The following is a 19,429-nucleotide window of genomic DNA, read 5'->3' on the forward strand; positions in this document are numbered from 1 at the left end:
CAATTATGAAAAAATATAGAAAATCTGAAAAAAAAAAAATCTAGAAAATTTAAGGAAAAAATCACGAAAATAAAAAAAAAATCTGGAAAAAGTTAAAAAAAATAAAAAATTTATATATATCAAAATTTTCAAAAAATATAAAAAAATTCTGAATTAAATTAAAATTATAAAAAAAATCGAAAAATATAATATTATATAGTTATTTTGATTATGAAAATTTATTTCTAGAATTTTATTTTATTCGAAAATATAATTTAGATGAATAATAAAATAAAATGGATTTTGATTGACACCGGTATATAAGTCATGTTATACTATTGAATAAAAAGCCCTTAATTCTATTCTTCATGATCTAATGTTATGTTTTTTAATTATTGAAATATTTTCCAATATTTTTATTTTTTGTATAAAAAATTAAAAAAAACAAACTTTTTAATTTCGAAAGAAAAATCTGAACTTTTTTTTAAAAAAATAAAATGAATTTTCTTATTATATTCATGAATTTCGAAATATATCAAGTTCCAGAATTTTCCAGAAATATAAATTTTTTGAAATATTTTTTTCTCTCATATTTTTAACTTTTTCTAGATTTTTTTATTATTTTTTAAAATTTTCTAGAACTTTTTAAATTTTTATTAATTTTTCCAAATTTTTTTGATTATTTTTTATTTTATTAAATTTTCCAGAATTTTTTTAATCATATTTTTTATTTTAATTAATTTTTTCGTTATTTTTTTTATTTTTCATTTTTATTAATTTTTCCAGAATTTAAGAGTAACCAATTGAGCTGCCTGCTTGACACTACTTATAAATTTTAAGACAATGTAGATGTATGGTTTAAAAAATGGTGTACCTAAAACAATAAAATTTACGGACAATATCATAAATTTCTCCTGTCGAGCAAAGCTCCACAGGGAGCCAGTGCTACTGTGGTCAATGGGATCTACCACAACAACGAACACTGAAAAAAGGTTTCAAAAAGTTAGATGAGTTGGGGGAACATTTTGATTTTTTTTTTGTTTGTTGGAATTTGGCTTCAAATTTATGGTTTGGAAGAATAGAGAAATCGTGACACGATTGTGGCATCGTGACACGATTTTGTAATGTCGTGAGCTGGTTTACAGGGTGTCAAATCGTGGTACGATTTTGTGAAATCGTGACATGATTTTCAAACTTGCTGGTTAAGTTTTCAGGATAAGGTTGGTCGTACCTTGGGTCGTATGTATCAATCGTGGCACGATTTGGAAAACGTGGCACGATTTTATCAGCTGAATACTGCTATATAAGTGTTTTTGTGCAGATTTTGGAGGAGAGCTGGAAGAGAGAGAAACTTGGATTACAAAGGAGGTAACTTTAGGGTTGAGTGTCTTTGTAGTGAGGATCTTTTGGGTTGGGAAACATTGTAAACACCTTGGGTAGTGAGATTTCACCATTGGAAGGATCAAAAGCTTCCTTTTGTGTCTTCTCTTTAGGGTTCATTATTGAGAGAGAGTGGAACACAAATGGGTAGAAATTAGGTCTTGTTCTTGTATAAGCTTGCAAGCTATTTTCTTGTAACTCTTTGTAACACTTTCATCATAGTGGATTGGAGAGCTGCTCTCTCCCCCAGAGTAGGTCATATTGGACCGAACTGGGTCAACAATCTTTTGGTGTGTTTGTTCCTTCTTTCATTGCTTATCTTTGTTCTTTGTTTATGCTTGTGGTGTTGCTCTACACTAGATTAGGTCTGTTTTTGTTGTTGTTGCTTGGAGACACTTTACACATTGATTACCACTTCCTTTGCTCCACACATCTTTGTTTTTCATTGGTGTGATTATCAACCGGAACTCACAACATTTTTTGTCCCTAATTTGATTCAAATTGTACTTCTAATACTCTCATATACGTTAAAATCTCTCCACCTATACATTTTTTTTTTGTCAAGTAGTCTGGCGGCTAGAAAAATTCACCTTAAATGTAAATAAGTGAGGTGTTCGGGGTTCGAACTCCATCCCCTTCATTTATATGCATTATCACTTATCAAGTGAGCTAAGCTTACGGGACATTCCCCACCAATACTTGTAAACGAGTGTATTTAGGATCTCATTACCTTCAATAAAAAAACAAAAACAAAATTGTACTTTGGATCTAATGAGTAAATCTTTCATGGTAAAAAAAAAACGAAGATGAGACTTTTCGGAAACTCATAATAGTACTTCAGTAAAATTACATTATTTTAATTAAATTAAATTTTTCATAAGTTTTAGATACATAATCATATATTAAACTAAGGTGATCAACTTCATTTAATAATTCTACTGTGATTTAAAGAAAAATCAAGTGATTTAATCTTTTTTTTTTTTTGTAGTCGGAGTTTGAACCCTAGACCTTGCATATTTTAAGAATTGTACATATTAACTGAGCTAAACTCACGAGGACAAGTGACTTAATCTTTATGGAAATAGTATAATTTTAAATAATATTTTATTAATTTTAGTAGAGTTTGAGGCTTTTATATCAAGTATTTTTTTTTTCTCATTAGTAGAATATGAATGAGGTCTTTAATTAAAAAAATTTAATTTTTCATTTTGTTAGGTTTAAAAAAATTGTTTTGAGGACCTTACCTTTAGACCAATCTTGTTTGATCATGTGATCATACAAGAATAATCCTCCACTCAAGAGTTAAAAAGTTAAAAGGCCCTGTTTGGTAAAAATAGCTGATAGCTTTTACCTGATAAGGTAGCTGATAGTTTATAGCTAATAGCTTTTAGCTGATAAGCTAACTGAAGTGTTTGGTAAAAATAGCGGTTCAACTAGCTGATAAATGTAAAATGACATAAAGGTATTATTAATTCATAATAAAAATTATATCATTAATTTAAGTATTTGTAATTTTGTAAACTAATTTTTCTTTAAAAAAATACTTTAAATTTATTAATTTAATATATCCTATGTATTATAAATTAAATTAAATTTTATTCACTAAAATTTTATCTTATATTTATTATCATTTAAGTGTTTCCACTTTATAAAAAAAAATAACATTTACCTCAAAAACAAAAAAAAAAGGTAGGACTAATAGAGTAATACTAATAATAGAGAATAAAGAAAATAACACATACCTCAAAAAAAAAAAAGTAACACTAATAGAATAATAGTATTTTGTTTCGTAAAAAAAAAACGAAGGCATATATTTTTTCAAAAAAAAAAAAAAAGGCCAGCTGATATATATACAAAAATTGGAATAAAGGGATAGTAGTCTTTATTACGTAGCTTATTATAAAAATTATAATGGATAAAAATACAATTTAAATGAAATAATAAGGGTAAAATTGGAAGAAAAAGTGAGAAGCTATAAGCTCAAACGCTACTTGGAATAGCTTCTGAAAAATAGCTTATAAGCTCGTGAAATAGGCTATAAGCTCATGGTGAAAAAGTGTTACCAAACAGAGCTAAAGACAATGCAAAGAAATTTCTAAAAAGTTTAGAATTTTAGGGGTGGGATCCACTTAGATGGGAGGAAGCTATCTTCCTTACCTGCGAGCAAGTCTCGTTGACTTCAAACAATATTTAATGAGTTGTGTTATTTGAACATTTATTTATATGATAAGTTTTTAGACAACCAAAAATTTATAAAGAAAATGAGATATTGACACAAAAACTAAAACAAAAGAGAGAGAAAATAAAAACATAATGTGAGTATGATGAGAGATAAAATTGTCAAAAAATAGTTGTTCAAATATCGTTTTTCATATTTAATTGACAAAGGTATAGTATTAGTTTTTTTATCATGTTTAATAATATTATTAATAAATTTGCTAAAAAAAATATTATTATAAAATGACACATCAAACATTGAACTTATTATCATAAATCAAAAGTCTTGCCCATGACACAAGTTTGGTTGACTTAAAATGTGTGAATTATAGCAACCGAAGAAACAAGAAGGAAAGTAGCTAGATATTTTCAATAGATGTGTGGTTTTGCTGTCTACAAATATGAGCCTAGTTTATCCTTAATTCTTCATTCCACTTTACAATTCAGTTAATTACTCTATATCTTTTATTGGAATAACCAAAAATATTTCCAACGGAATTGAGTACATCACAATGATTCATTGTGTGTTCCATTTTCTCTTTTGTATGGTGGCCATTTTATGCATCGGGCTGTTATGTGCTGAAAGTATCGGTATGAACAAGTGCGTGGAAACAGAGAGGATTGCTCTCCTCAAGTTTAGAGATGCTATCAATCTTAATAGGGAATTCAATTCGTCATGGAAAGGTGAAGAATGTTGCAAATGGGAAGGAATTTTATGTGATAATTTCACTCATCATGTAACCAGTTTGCATCTCTTGTTTTTTGGATTTGGAGGTAAGTTAGATTCTTCAATATGTGAACTGAAACATCTTACTTATTTAAATCTCAATGATAATCAATTTGAAGGAAAGATTCCAAAGTGCATTGGTTCACTTGGTAACTTGATTGAGTTAGATCTTGGTGGTAATTATTTTGTTGGTGTCATTCCTCCTAGTTTGGGGAACCTTTCCAATTTACAAACTCTTGACCTTGGAGTATTTAATTACTTGACTGCAAATGACCTTGAATGGCTTTCTCATCTCTCTAATTTGAGATACCTTGATATATCATTTGTTAATCTCACTCTAGCTGTTGATTGGTTGTCATCAATAAGCAAAATTCCTTATCTATCTGAACTTTATTTATATGGTTGTGGGCTCCATCAAGTCAATCTTGAATCTATTCCTCTTCTGAATACTTCCATTTCTCTGAAATCTCTTGGTCTCAAAGATAATGAACTACAAAGTAGCATACTAAAATCTTTTAGGAATATGTCTCAACTGCAAGATTTGAACCTGAATTCCAATCAATTGTCCGGCAAACTTAGTGACAACATACAACAATTGTGTACCACGAAAAATGATTTAAGGAATTTGGATCTAAGCAATAACCCATTCAATGTGATGTCACTTCCAGATTTTTCATGTTTTCCATTTTTGGAGACATTATCTCTTCGAAATACCAATGTTGTCGGTCCATTTCCAAAATCATTTGTTCATTTGTCTTCCCTTTCTTCTCTAGATCTCGGTTTTAACCAATTGAATGGATCACAACCACTATTTGAGATAACTAAACTCGTCTCATTAAAAACACTCTATCTCTCCCATAATAATTTAAGTGGGCCATTTCCACATACAATTGGTCAACTTTCTGATCTAAATGAGTTACGTCTCTCTTCAAATAAGTTAAACGGCACCATTAATGAAACACATTTATCAAACTTATCTGAATTGAAACATTTTGATGTGACTCAAAATTCACTTTCATTCAACTTGAGTTCAAACTGGGTTCCACCTTTCAAACTGGAAAAACTACATGCATCATCATGCACATTGGGTCCTAAATTTCCATTATGGCTCAAACATCAAAGGTGGCTTACTGATATAAATATCTCTAATTGTGGTATTTCAGATTCATTTCCTAAATGGTTCTGGAATTTACCTTCGAGTTTGAGATACTTGGATGTTTCCCATAACAAACTCAATGGACCCTTGCCAAAATCCTTACAAAGTCTGAATGTAAATTATGAAGATATTTGGGTGTGGGATTTTAGTTTCAACAATTTGAATGGTTTACTGCCTCCATTTCCAAAGTTGTACGCTCTATTTCTCTCAAATAATATGTTTACAGGGACCCTGTCTTCTTTTTGTTCATCCTCATCTCAACGTTTAATTAATTTAGACTTGTCTAGTAATATGTTAGTGGGGCCACTTCCAGATTGTTGGGAGAAGTTTCAATCTTTAATAGTTCTAAATTTGGCAGAGAATAATTTCTCAGGGAAAGTACCCAAATCACTTGGTGCTCTAGGACAAATTGAATCACTCCATTTAAATAATAACAACTTCTCCGGTGAAATTCCATCTTTGATCCTTTGTCAAAAATTGAAATTAATTGATGTTGGAGATAACAATCTCCAAGGATCATTACCTATGTGGCTAGGCCATCATCTTCATCAGTTGATTGTTTTACGTCTACGGGCAAATAAGTTCCAAGGAAGCATTCCAACAAGTATGTGTAATCTATCACTTCTTCAAATTCTGGATCTCTCTCAAAACAATATAACAGGAGGGATACCAGAATGCTTCAGTCACATAGTTGCTTTATCAAATTTGAAGTCTCCAAGAAACATATTTCACTATTCGTCAATCACAGTCTATGAGGACAGTGAAGTGTATGAAATTGGATCCTTCAATGACAAGGAAATATTGACATTGAAAGGATACAGCAGAGAATATGAGACAAATCTTGGCTATTGGACAACCATTGATCTTTCTTGCAACCATTTAATAGGAGAGATACCAGAAGGTATAACAAAACTCGTGGCATTAGCTGCTTTAAACCTTTCATGGAATAATCTCAAAGGATTTATTCCTAGCAACATTGGTCATATGGAAAGTTTACAATCACTCGACTTGTCAAGAAACCATCTTTCAGGTAGAATGCCAACAAGCTTTTCAAATTTGACATTTCTTAGTCACATGAACTTGTTTTCAACAACTTAGAAGGCAATATTCCCATAAGCACTCAACTACAAACTTTTGGCCCCTCATCATATGTTGGGAATAGTAGACTTTGTGGCCCACCAATCACAAATCTTTGTCCAGGAGATGTGACAAGAAGCCATGATAAACATGTCACTAATGAAGAAGATGAAGATAAGCTCATAACCTTTGGGTTTTATGTTAGCTTGGTGATTGGTTTTTTCATTGGATTTTGGGGAGTTTGTGGAACTCTAGTGATAAAAACATCATGGAGGCATGCCTATTTCAAATTCTTCAACAACATAAATGATTGGATCCATGTCACACAAGAAGTTTTTGTAAATAGGCTGAAGAAAAGATTCCAAGTCGAAGATTAACTGGTAAATTCCATACAATATACCTTCTATTTTATTTTTCGATAAGAGTGATAGATATGTCACAATGTCTTCATCAATATATGTTCCAACTGGAACATGCATCCAAGAGTATTCTTTGGGTACTCTTTTGTTATGTTATATTTTCTGTCTTGAGCTATCATCTTTAATTCTCATGAAAACATCTGTCTTGGTGTATATTTTCGTTTCTTACCAAACTATGTATTGTTTCTATGGAAATGAAATATGTATGTGGATACATGTTTTGTTTTTCTTTTTAATATATTTTGTTACATTAATTTTTTTAATTGTATAACATGCAGTAGATTTTGAACGGATTGCGTCCTTTTTATTTTATTTTAAAACAAATTGCAGCAAAGCCTTGTTAAAATTGATCAATAAAAAAGAAGAGAAATTATAAACATCGGGTGATTAGGCCAAAACCTAAGGTAAATGTCGGTGAGATAAAACTTAGGTTAAAGGAAATACAGTGCAGAGCAAACAAAAGTTTGAGCCCTTAAAAAATATCAGCAGAAATGATAGTTAGGGGCGGATTTTGATTCTTCATGTCTCAAATTGGAGTCAAATTGTAATATTTTCAGAAAAATGCCAACTGAGTGCTCTTCGTTAAGAAATCATATATAATAATACCACATTTTGATTGTTGCAGTTGACTGTTTCACATATCAATGCAATCAAAATATTTTGCCATGCCCATATATGACAATAATTGATCACATAACACTAACAATTTCTTTTGGCACAAAAATATGACAAATTTTACTTAATTGACATCCAAACTCAAAATATATATATACACACCAGGGCCGTTCCTGACAATTCGGAGGGCCGGGTATAGACTTGACAATTTTCATTTAAAAAGAATTGGAAAAAAAAATCCAGCACTATTAATAGTGATAGACATTTAAGTTGCAGTTAAATATACAAACAATAGTTCAAACATGATTTTTACTGAATAGACCTTTACTTATTGACAATTCATAATTGACAGCAAAATTGTTGTCTTTCAAATTTTTACCTACGAAAAAATGACATTTAATGATGAAAATTTCCCGTAGGCACACAGTTTTTTTTTTTTTCCATTTTTAAATTTTTTTGAGGCCCCTCTAAGTGTGAGGCCCTGACTATTTGTTTTGCCACAAACCATTTTTTTTTATAAAAGCAATGAAAATAAAATGCAAATTAGGATTAAGGTTTGAACCTGTTTACACAATAGAGAGAAAGGAAGCCAAAGGCTATCCTATAGCAACAAAAACAAAGAGTAGCCTGCCATAAAAAACACAGGGCTACATATATCCCTAAAGAATTCTAATCAGACATAGCAGATGTTATGCAAAATACATAAGTATCAAACCTTCCTAATCCTCTAATTACAATATTTGAGATTGTTTTTTATAACACCATTTTTGGAACGAGTTATTTGTGGCCTACTTGCTCTTCAAAATATGTTGGCATGTTACGTTTGACTTTTGATCCTTACATGATTCTCACAGTAGATTTTTCTTAAAACATGTTGATTTGATTTGCTTAAGACTGATTGAATTTTAATAAATGGTGACCAAAATCGAATAATTTAAACAAACTAGATTTGCAAACTAAACTTCCAATTTATTTATTTTAATTCATAAGAGCATGCATGTTCACTTACACTTTCTCTATTTTAATTGTCTCTTTAGCTGAATACAAATTTTTTTTATACTTAGTCATCATTAAACTCTATAAGCTCACTGTCATGAAAAATAAGACCAACAATTATTGTAATTTGAGCTCAGAAGTTAGAATTTCTTTATTATAATTATGTTTAGAAAACTTGCAATAATAAAACTCCAAATTTAATCTAATAAAAAAACAATGTTATGTCCGCGCAACGCACGGGTCTCAATCTAGTTAAATATGATTTTATCATCTTTTAAATTGTAGATAAAGAGGTGCAGTCTGTGATTCTACCATTGTTCTCTGCATACTTTGACCACAAAATGAAGAACAGAAATCCCTTTCACATCTTTATATGTCTAACTAAACTTAAGCACGGAAACTTCATGAGAGATTGGTCAATGTTGTGGAAGAGAACAATGTAGCAAAAGGATTTAAACAAATAAAAAAAGAATTAATATAACAAAAATAGAATTAAAAGAAACAGAAAATATTCATATACATAACTTCTTTCCAGGGCACATAAATATTTAAACAGCAATTACTATCTGATAATGTAGTTTAGTAAGAACTTAAGATGATGACTAATAAGAGAATAATGTAGCAAAAGAGTACCCAAAGAATACTCTTGGATGCAACATGCATGCTCCAAAATAGAACATTTATTGAGGAGACACCGCAAAAACGTTGAAGACTAAAAATATAATATAATTTAAATAGGGATTAATGTTGGAAACGCGCCTTAATTAATCCTAATAATTATAGTAGGTTATTTTGTTACAAATCCATAATGAGGTCTCTGCGTATCAATTATTTACTTTAAAATAAACTTACTTTGATTGACATCATCAAGCAAATTTTTACAATTTGCTATACTTTTTTTCGGGTCAAATAGAATGCACATATTTTCTTTTGTTCAATCAATAAACGTTTTTTGGTTTTCCATTGGGCTTACAAATCATCGAAGAAAATTGGGTTCAATCTTTTGAATAGTCAATTCAACTGAATTAATTAATAAACATCATATTTTCAATGATTCCCTCAAAAAAAAAAAAAAAAAAATCATATTTTCAACGATTTTCTACTGCATGATACTATATAGAAGGATGTTGAAGTCCACCCAAAGAAAAATCTAAAAATCTCCCCTCGTTTAATCAACCTTTCAACAAACATCTTTCTCATAATAAATTTACTTTGATAATGTCTAAAATTTTCCATTCGGCCTAAAATGCTTTGATTGACTTGAGGTAAGGTGCATACAAAGTCTTGGCTCATGCTTAAGTTCATTTGTCATGAAGCCAATTAAGAACAACTTTGAAATATTGCACCCGAAGAAACAACTAGGCAAATAGACACATTCTCATTTGTCATTTGATAATCACACTTGTTTATCTTTATTCCACTTTACAATTCAATTAACTTCTCTGTCAATTTGACACACAAAAAATCCTAGGGAATTGAGTTTATAACAATGCTTCATTCTGGGTTCAATTTTCTTCTTTGCGTGGTTGCAATTTTATGCATCAATTTGTTATGTGTTGAAAGTTTTTATCCAAGCAAGTGTGTGGAGACAGAGAGGCAAGCTCTCCTTAAGTTCAAAGATGCACTTATTCATAGTAAGGTCAATCTTACGTCATGGAAAGGTGAAGAATGTTGTAAATGGGAAGGAATTTCATGTCATAATTTAACTGGTTATGTAACCAGTTTGAATCTCAAACCTTTCGATTATACAAAAGCAGTTGGAGGTAAGTTAGATTATTCAATATGTGAACTTCAACATCTTATTTCTTTAAATCTTGATAATATTGGCTTAGAAGGAAAGATACCAAAGTGCATTGGTTCACTTGGTAAGTTGATAGAGTTAAAGCTTATGTACAATAATTTTTTTGGTGTCATTCCTCCTAGTTTGGGGAACCTTTCCAATTTGCAAACTCTTGACCTTTCACATAATTATTTAACTGCAAATGACCTTGAATGGCTTTCTCATCTCTCTGATTTGAGATACCTTGATCTATCAGAGGTCAATCTCACACTGGCTATTGATTGGTTGTCATCAATAAGCAAAATTCATACTTTGTCTGAACTTCATTTATTTGGTTGTGGGCTCCATCAAGTCACTCCTAAATCTATTTCCTACATGAACACTTCAATTTCTCTGAAATCCCTTGATCTTGGAGAAAATAGTTTAAACTCTTCCATTCTTCCATGGGTGAGTAATGTTGGCAAAGTCCTAATAACTCTAGATCTCAGTTTTAACCAATTCAAGGGATCAAAACCACTATTTGAGATAACTAAACTTGCCTCATTGCAACATCTAGATCTCTCCCATAATGAGTTGAGTGGGTCATTTCCACATACGATTGGCCAACTTTCTTATCTTCAAGAATTGTTTCTCTCATCAAATAAGTTTAACAGTGTCATTATTGAAACACATCTATCAAACTTATCTCATTTAAGAATTTTGGATGTGGCTCATAATTCACTTTCATTCAACTTAAGTTTAGATTCGGTTCCTCCTTTCAAACTTTTTGCACTTTATGCATCATCGTGCACATTGGGTCCAAAATTTCCAGTATGGCTCAAGCATCATGGGGAACTTCGTGTGCTAGACATCTCAAGTAGTGGTATTTCAGATTCATTTCCTAAATGGTTTTGGAACCTCTCTTCAAGTTTGATATACTTGAATGTTTCATATAACAAACTTAATGGACCCTTGCCAAAGTCAATTCCAAATATGAAATTCAGTATACTTGAGAATTCCAGCACTATTAATAGTGATAGACATTTAAGTTGCAGTTAAATATACAAACAATAGTTCAAACATGATTTTTACTGAATAGACCTTTACTTATTGACAATTCATAATTGACAGCAAAATTGTTGTCTTTCAAATTTTTACCTACGAAAAAATGACATTTAATGATGAAAATTTCCCGTAGGCACACAGTTTTTTTTTTTTTCCATTTTTAAATTTTTTTGAGGCCCCTCTAAGTGTGAGGCCCTGACTATTTGTTTTGCCACAAACCATTTTTTTTTTATAAAAGCAATGAAAATAAAATGCAAATTAGGATTAAGGTTTGAACCTGTTTACACAATAGAGAGAAAGGAAGCCAAAGGCTATCCTATAGCAACAAAAACAAAGAGTAGCCTGCCATAAAAAACACAGGGCTACATATATCCCTAAAGAATTCTAATCAGACATAGCAGATGTTATGCAAAATACATAAGTATCAAACCTTCCTAATCCTCTAATTACAATATTTGAGATTGTTTTTTATAACACCATTTTTGGAACGAGTTATTTGTGGCCTACTTGCTCTTCAAAATATGTTGGCATGTTACGTTTGACTTTTGATCCTTACATGATTCTCACAGTAGATTTTTCTTAAAACATGTTGATTTGATTTGCTTAAGACTGATTGAATTTTAATAAATGGTGACCAAAATCGAATAATTTAAACAAACTAGATTTGCAAACTAAACTTCCAATTTATTTATTTTAATTCATAAGAGCATGCATGTTCACTTACACTTTCTCTATTTTAATTGTCTCTTTAGCTGAATACAAATTTTTTTTATACTTAGTCATCATTAAACTCTATAAGCTCACTGTCATGAAAAATAAGACCAACAATTATTGTAATTTGAGCTCAGAAGTTAGAATTTCTTTATTATAATTATGTTTAGAAAACTTGCAATAATAAAACTCCAAATTTAATCTAATAAAAAAACAATGTTATGTCCGCGCAACGCACGGGTCTCAATCTAGTTAAATATGATTTTATCATCTTTTAAATTGTAGATAAAGAGGTGCAGTCTGTGATTCTACCATTGTTCTCTGCATACTTTGACCACAAAATGAAGAACAGAAATCCCTTTCACATCTTTATATGTCTAACTAAACTTAAGCACGGAAACTTCATGAGAGATTGGTCAATGTTGTGGAAGAGAACAATGTAGCAAAAGGATTTAAACAAATAAAAAAAGAATTAATATAACAAAAATAGAATTAAAAGAAACAGAAAATATTCATATACATAACTTCTTTCCAGGGCACATAAATATTTAAACAGCAATTACTATCTGATAATGTAGTTTAGTAAGAACTTAAGATGATGACTAATAAGAGAATAATGTAGCAAAAGAGTACCCAAAGAATACTCTTGGATGCAACATGCATGCTCCAAAATAGAACATTTATTGAGGAGACACCGCAAAAACGTTGAAGACTAAAAATATAATATAATTTAAATAGGGATTAATGTTGGAAACGCGCCTTAATTAATCCTAATAATTATAGTAGGTTATTTTGTTACAAATCCATAATGAGGTCTCTGCGTATCAATTATTTACTTTAAAATAAACTTACTTTGATTGACATCATCAAGCAAATTTTTACAATTTGCTATACTTTTTTTCGGGTCAAATAGAATGCACATATTTTCTTTTGTTCAATCAATAAACGTTTTTTGGTTTTCCATTGGGCTTACAAATCATCGAAGAAAATTGGGTTCAATCTTTTGAATAGTCAATTCAACTGAATTAATTAATAAACATCATATTTTCAATGATTCCCTCAAAAAAAAAAAAAAAAAAATCATATTTTCAACGATTTTCTACTGCATGATACTATATAGAAGGATGTTGAAGTCCACCCAAAGAAAAATCTAAAAATCTCCCCTCGTTTAATCAACCTTTCAACAAACATCTTTCTCATAATAAATTTACTTTGATAATGTCTAAAATTTTCCATTCGGCCTAAAATGCTTTGATTGACTTGAGGTAAGGTGCATACAAAGTCTTGGCTCATGCTTAAGTTCATTTGTCATGAAGCCAATTAAGAACAACTTTGAAATATTGCACCCGAAGAAACAACTAGGCAAATAGACACATTCTCATTTGTCATTTGATAATCACACTTGTTTATCTTTATTCCACTTTACAATTCAATTAACTTCTCTGTCAATTTGACACACAAAAAATCCTAGGGAATTGAGTTTATAACAATGCTTCATTCTGGGTTCAATTTTCTTCTTTGCGTGGTTGCAATTTTATGCATCAATTTGTTATGTGTTGAAAGTTTTTATCCAAGCAAGTGTGTGGAGACAGAGAGGCAAGCTCTCCTTAAGTTCAAAGATGCACTTATTCATAGTAAGGTCAATCTTACGTCATGGAAAGGTGAAGAATGTTGTAAATGGGAAGGAATTTCATGTCATAATTTAACTGGTTATGTAACCAGTTTGAATCTCAAACCTTTCGATTATACAAAAGCAGTTGGAGGTAAGTTAGATTATTCAATATGTGAACTTCAACATCTTATTTCTTTAAATCTTGATAATATTGGCTTAGAAGGAAAGATACCAAAGTGCATTGGTTCACTTGGTAAGTTGATAGAGTTAAAGCTTATGTACAATAATTTTTTTGGTGTCATTCCTCCTAGTTTGGGGAACCTTTCCAATTTGCAAACTCTTGACCTTTCACATAATTATTTAACTGCAAATGACCTTGAATGGCTTTCTCATCTCTCTGATTTGAGATACCTTGATCTATCAGAGGTCAATCTCACACTGGCTATTGATTGGTTGTCATCAATAAGCAAAATTCATACTTTGTCTGAACTTCATTTATTTGGTTGTGGGCTCCATCAAGTCACTCCTAAATCTATTTCCTACATGAACACTTCAATTTCTCTGAAATCCCTTGATCTTGGAGAAAATAGTTTAAACTCTTCCATTCTTCCATGGGTGAGTAATGTTGGCAAAGTCCTAATAACTCTAGATCTCAGTTTTAACCAATTCAAGGGATCAAAACCACTATTTGAGATAACTAAACTTGCCTCATTGCAACATCTAGATCTCTCCCATAATGAGTTGAGTGGGTCATTTCCACATACGATTGGCCAACTTTCTTATCTTCAAGAATTGTTTCTCTCATCAAATAAGTTTAACAGTGTCATTATTGAAACACATCTATCAAACTTATCTCATTTAAGAATTTTGGATGTGGCTCATAATTCACTTTCATTCAACTTAAGTTTAGATTCGGTTCCTCCTTTCAAACTTTTTGCACTTTATGCATCATCGTGCACATTGGGTCCAAAATTTCCAGTATGGCTCAAGCATCATGGGGAACTTCGTGTGCTAGACATCTCAAGTAGTGGTATTTCAGATTCATTTCCTAAATGGTTTTGGAACCTCTCTTCAAGTTTGATATACTTGAATGTTTCATATAACAAACTTAATGGACCCTTGCCAAAGTCAATTCCAAATATGAAATTCAGTATACTTGAGAATGTGTGGGATTTTAGTTTCAACAATTTGAATGGTTCACTGCCTCCTTTTCCAAAGTTTTACGCTCTATTTCTCTCAAGTAATATGTTTACAGAGTCCTTATCTTCTTTTTGTACATCCTCGTCTCTGGGTTTAACGTATTTGGATTTGTCTAGTAACTTGCTAAAGGGTCAACTTTCAAATTGTTGGAAGAAATTTGAAATGCTACAAGTTTTGAATTTGGCACAAAACCAGTTATCAGGAAAAATACCTAGCTTTTTTGGCTCTTTACGACATCTTGAGTCGCTTCACTTAAATAACAATAACTTTTCTGGTGAAATTCCACCTTTAACACTTTGTAGTAGCTTAACACTAATTGATGTCGGAGATAACAATCTCCAAGGAATATTACCAATGTGGATAGGCTCTCATCTTCATCGGTTGATTGTTTTACGTCTACGAGTAAATAAGTTCCAAGGAAACATTCCTACAAGTATGTGTAACTTATCATTTCTTCAAGTATTGGATCTCTCTGAAAACAATATTACAGGGAAAATACCACAATGCTTAGGTGACATAATTGCTTTATCTAATTTGAACTCTCCAAGAAAAAGTTTCCACTATATCTCATACGGATTTGGCTATATGGATGGCAAAGTGTATGACGTTGGCTCCTTCAATGACAAAGAAATATTGGCATTGAAAGGATCAAACAGAGAATATGGAAAAAATCTTGGATTGATGGCAACTATCGATCTTTCAAGCAACCACTTAACAGGTGAGATACCGCAAAGTATAACAAAGTTGGTGGTATTAGTTGGTTTAAACCTTTCAAGGAATAATCTCACAGGATTCATTCCTAGCAACATTGGTCATATGGAAAGTTTAGAATCATTGGACTTGTCAAGAAATCATCTCTACGGTAAAATGCCAACAAGCTTTTCAAGTTTGACATTTCTTGGTTACATGAACCTGTCATTCAACAATTTAGAAGGGAAAATTCCACTAAGCACTCAACTACAAACTTTTGATCCATCTTCATATGTGGGGAACAGTCGACTTTGTGGCCCACCACTCATAAACCTTTTCCCTGACGATGTAATTTCTCCAACTAGTAGCAATGACAAACATGTCACAAGTGAAGAAGAGGATAAGCTAATAACATTTGGGTTTTATGTTAGCTTGGTGATTGGTTTTTTTGTTGGATTTTGGGGAGTTTGTGGAACTCTTGTGATAAAAACATCATGGAGGCATGCCTATTTCAAATTCTTCAACAACTTGAATGATTGGATCCATGTCACACTATCAGTTTTTGTAAATAGGTTGAAGAAGAGATTTCAAGTGGAAGATTAACTGGTAAGTTTCTTGTGATATACTCCCTCCGTACCAAATTATAAGGAAAAAAATATTTTCACACTTATTAAGAAAACTAAAATATTATAGTTTGTAGTATAATTTCTTGTGTTATCTTTGGAATAAGTTTCATAGAAAGATGTAAAAACAATTTTTATAGAGAAAATGAAAGGGATAGCATAATAAATGGAAATTGCATTTAATTTCTCTTTGGAAAAGATGATTTTTTTAAAAAAACATAATTAAATATGATAAAAATTAGTCTTTTTTGTTTATAATTTGGGACAGAGAAAATGAGTTTTTTTGCTTATAATTTGGGACGGAGGACCTTTTATTTATTTATCAAGAATAAAAATGCACACCAATGTATATTTTGTATTTTTATTTTTTTAATAAGAGAATATATATTTGGTATATATAATGCATATATATTTGTTATTTAATTTCCTTTTACGTTTATTTATAATTTACATTCACACAAAATTAGTTGGCATAATTTATTTTTATTTTTTAAATATGTGCAGGTAAGCTTCAATTGAGAGTGATATTTGCAATGTCTTCATCAATAATTGTTGCGTGGTATTCTTTGGAGTACTCAACACAACCATTTTTTTCTCTCTTCAGTCATCTTCAGTTTTGTACCTTATATATTATAGAGTGCAGGAAGTCATATTTTCCAATGTCTTATATCTTAAGTTCTCCCTAAACTACATTCTTGTGTATTGTTGTTTAAATCCTCATGTACAAGGAAAGGAAATATGAATCTGAATGTTTTGTTTTTGTTTTTATTTTATTTTATTTTTGTTTTATTATATTATATTTATTAGATTCTAGAATATGGATCACAAACGCCATATATATAGTTAAAACTCTTACAATATTGTTTTCTAGTTTACCAACAATCAAGCTATATGCTTTTTTTTTAATAATCAAGTTGCATACTTGAACAATGTATCAAGACCACAAGAAGGCGACGCAGCATCTCCCATCAAAACATTCAATGGATTTATATATGAAATAATAAAACACTAATGAAGTACTATGGAAACCTTATCTTTGATTAGTTGTGTAAGTTGTGAAGTATAAGTATTACTTACTAGTTCAACATACATGAAATTTGAACCTTCTCTAAATTATGTTTTTCTTGCACTATTTGCTTTTGTCCCATTGAAAGATAACTAACTTTGGTCCGCACAATTTGATTGTAAATTTATTCTAAACATAGATGAAAAAGACAACCAGTATTTTTAAAGAATTATCAATAAAACTTAGCCATGATTGTTGAATCTCTTCACTTTCCATTTTCTTATTTTATCCCAACCTTTTTTGCTCTTCATTTTTATATTGGCTTTCAGATATTAATTTGTGTTTTTTTATGTGATTATCATGTACATCGATCGAATGGATAACCTTCTAAAATATTAGGAATCGTGTAAACGTACCTTGCCACAAAATAACTTAAAACAAACTCGTGACCGCCAAACACGCGGGTCTAAGACTAGTTATATAAATTTGGAAACAATTTTAAACTTAATTATGTACCAGTACTCGTTTATCTATATTAAAATGGCGTATCTCTGGTCTTGAATTTTCGTATTGTTGGAGGAAGTGGATTCACCTTTTTCACTGTTAGCACATAATCTTGAAGTTTACCTTGTTGTCATCTATATATATTCTTGTATCAATTTAAAATTTGAACTATTTGTAACAAAGTGAATATATGTTGATGTTCATAAATTTCAAATCAGTTCGATTTTCATTGTCTAACTTTTGAATTGATTTTGTTCCTATCATACAATTCTCCAAATATATCCAAATTTGGAGCACAGTTTAAGTAAAAAAATCAAATAAACTTAATTGTTTGGAGTTAGTTGAAGTTGTGGCTACATCTCCTAAAGCATGGGCAACCGTTTTAGAGAGTGAAAAGTAAAAAAATAGGAGTAGAGAGTGGTCGAAATGATATTAATATTGAAAAATAATAATTAATATTGTATTGATATTATCAATTATTTTGAGACAACTTTTTGTTGCAGAAAGGTCAATTATTCTTGCAATTAGGAAATAAAATTGATTCAAAGCCAAATAATTGGACACAATGGTTAATGTACTAACATAATTTAGGATTTGGGTGGACTTGACTTACCTTTCGACCAAACTCAAGATTTATAGATTATCAGAGTTTTCAACATTTGTACCGATAAAACAAAAAATAAAAACTTTACCGAGTTTTCAACAATACGATCAAGGAGGTAGAAGACTTGTTTGAAAAAATAAAGGTGATGTCGTGGCATTGGAATTTTAGTAGATTGAAAATTGTCACTTGCTTATATTACGTGTGGTAATGTACGTGCTGCTGTTCGCCTTTTGGAAAAGGCTCTTTGTGTTTCTATTTTAGTTTTTGTGCTTCTGTGTTGGCTGCTAAGAGCTCAATCTGTTTCTCATTTGTTGTATTGTTTTTGGCGCTCAGTTTCGGCTCGCCTTGAGCTGTTTTTGGTTGCGTAATTATCAAAAAAACTTGGCTTATTCAAAACAAAAGGAAAGATATATATCAAGATCAAATGCTTGTTTCAAATAAGTTTGAGGTAATATTTTTTTATAGTAAATAAAATAGTTTAAATAAAGAGTAAAATTAAAGAGAAAAAAAAAAGTTACATTATAACTATCTATTCTCTTTACATAATATAATAATAATAACATCTAGATGGGAGGGAGCAACAGCCCTGCCAAGTGTGCAAGATTCATTGACTTCATACTTTTATTTATATCTTTTTTTATAATGACTGTTATATATTAATTTTTTGACTAAACTATTATTTACTTATTCTTTTACTAAACTATTATCTACTTATCATTTGACAGTCGTTATATACATATATACTACTACTACATTTTGTTTCATGATATATAAATATTATTAAAGTACATAATGACACATCATACATTTAACTTATTATTATCTTGACTTGAATTTGCTTTAGGTTTGAATTATATGATACCCGAAGAAACAACCAGGAAAGTAGACATTTTCAATATATGTGTGCTATTTTGCAGTCTATAAATTAATATGACCCTTGTTTATCATTATTCCACTTCAAAATCAAAAAGTATTTCAAAGGGAGTTGAGTAGATCACAATGAAGCAGTTCAATTTTCTCTTTTGTGTAGTGAGCATTCTATGCATCAGTTTGGTATGCGCTGAAAATTTTCATTTGAAGAAATGCGTG

The 19,429-nt window shown here is 30.5% G+C and overlaps 3 protein-coding genes across 3 annotated transcripts; all 3 read left to right on the plus strand.

Annotated features, from left to right (window-relative positions):
• Positions 1 to 4,169: 4,169 nt before the first annotated feature.
• Positions 4,170 to 6,557, plus strand: LOC25480218 (receptor-like protein EIX1). The gene has a single exon (XM_013587349.3). It carries the CDS (start codon positions 4,170 to 4,172, stop codon positions 6,555 to 6,557), a length of 2,388 nt encoding a protein of 795 aa, XP_013442803.3.
• Positions 6,558 to 10,055: 3,498 nt separating this feature from the next.
• Positions 10,056 to 11,384, plus strand: LOC25495444 (receptor-like protein EIX1). The gene has a single exon (XM_024786333.1). It carries the CDS (start codon positions 10,056 to 10,058, stop codon positions 11,382 to 11,384), a length of 1,329 nt encoding a protein of 442 aa, XP_024642101.1.
• A 930-nt stretch (positions 11,385 to 12,314) lies between these two features.
• On the plus strand, positions 12,315 to 16,994 carry LOC25495460 (receptor-like protein EIX2). Its single transcript, XM_013595682.3, has 2 exons — positions 12,315 to 16,209; positions 16,731 to 16,994. Exon 1 carries the CDS (start codon positions 13,591 to 13,593, stop codon positions 16,204 to 16,206), a length of 2,616 nt encoding a protein of 871 aa, XP_013451136.1. The 5' UTR covers positions 12,315 to 13,590; the 3' UTR covers positions 16,207 to 16,209; positions 16,731 to 16,994.
• The last annotated feature ends 2,435 nt before the right edge of the window (positions 16,995 to 19,429 follow it).

This window comes from Medicago truncatula, chromosome 6 (genome assembly GCF_003473485.1).
Source record: "Medicago truncatula cultivar Jemalong A17 chromosome 6, MtrunA17r5.0-ANR, whole genome shotgun sequence".
Classification (NCBI taxonomy): Eukaryota; Viridiplantae; Streptophyta; class Magnoliopsida; order Fabales; family Fabaceae; genus Medicago; species Medicago truncatula.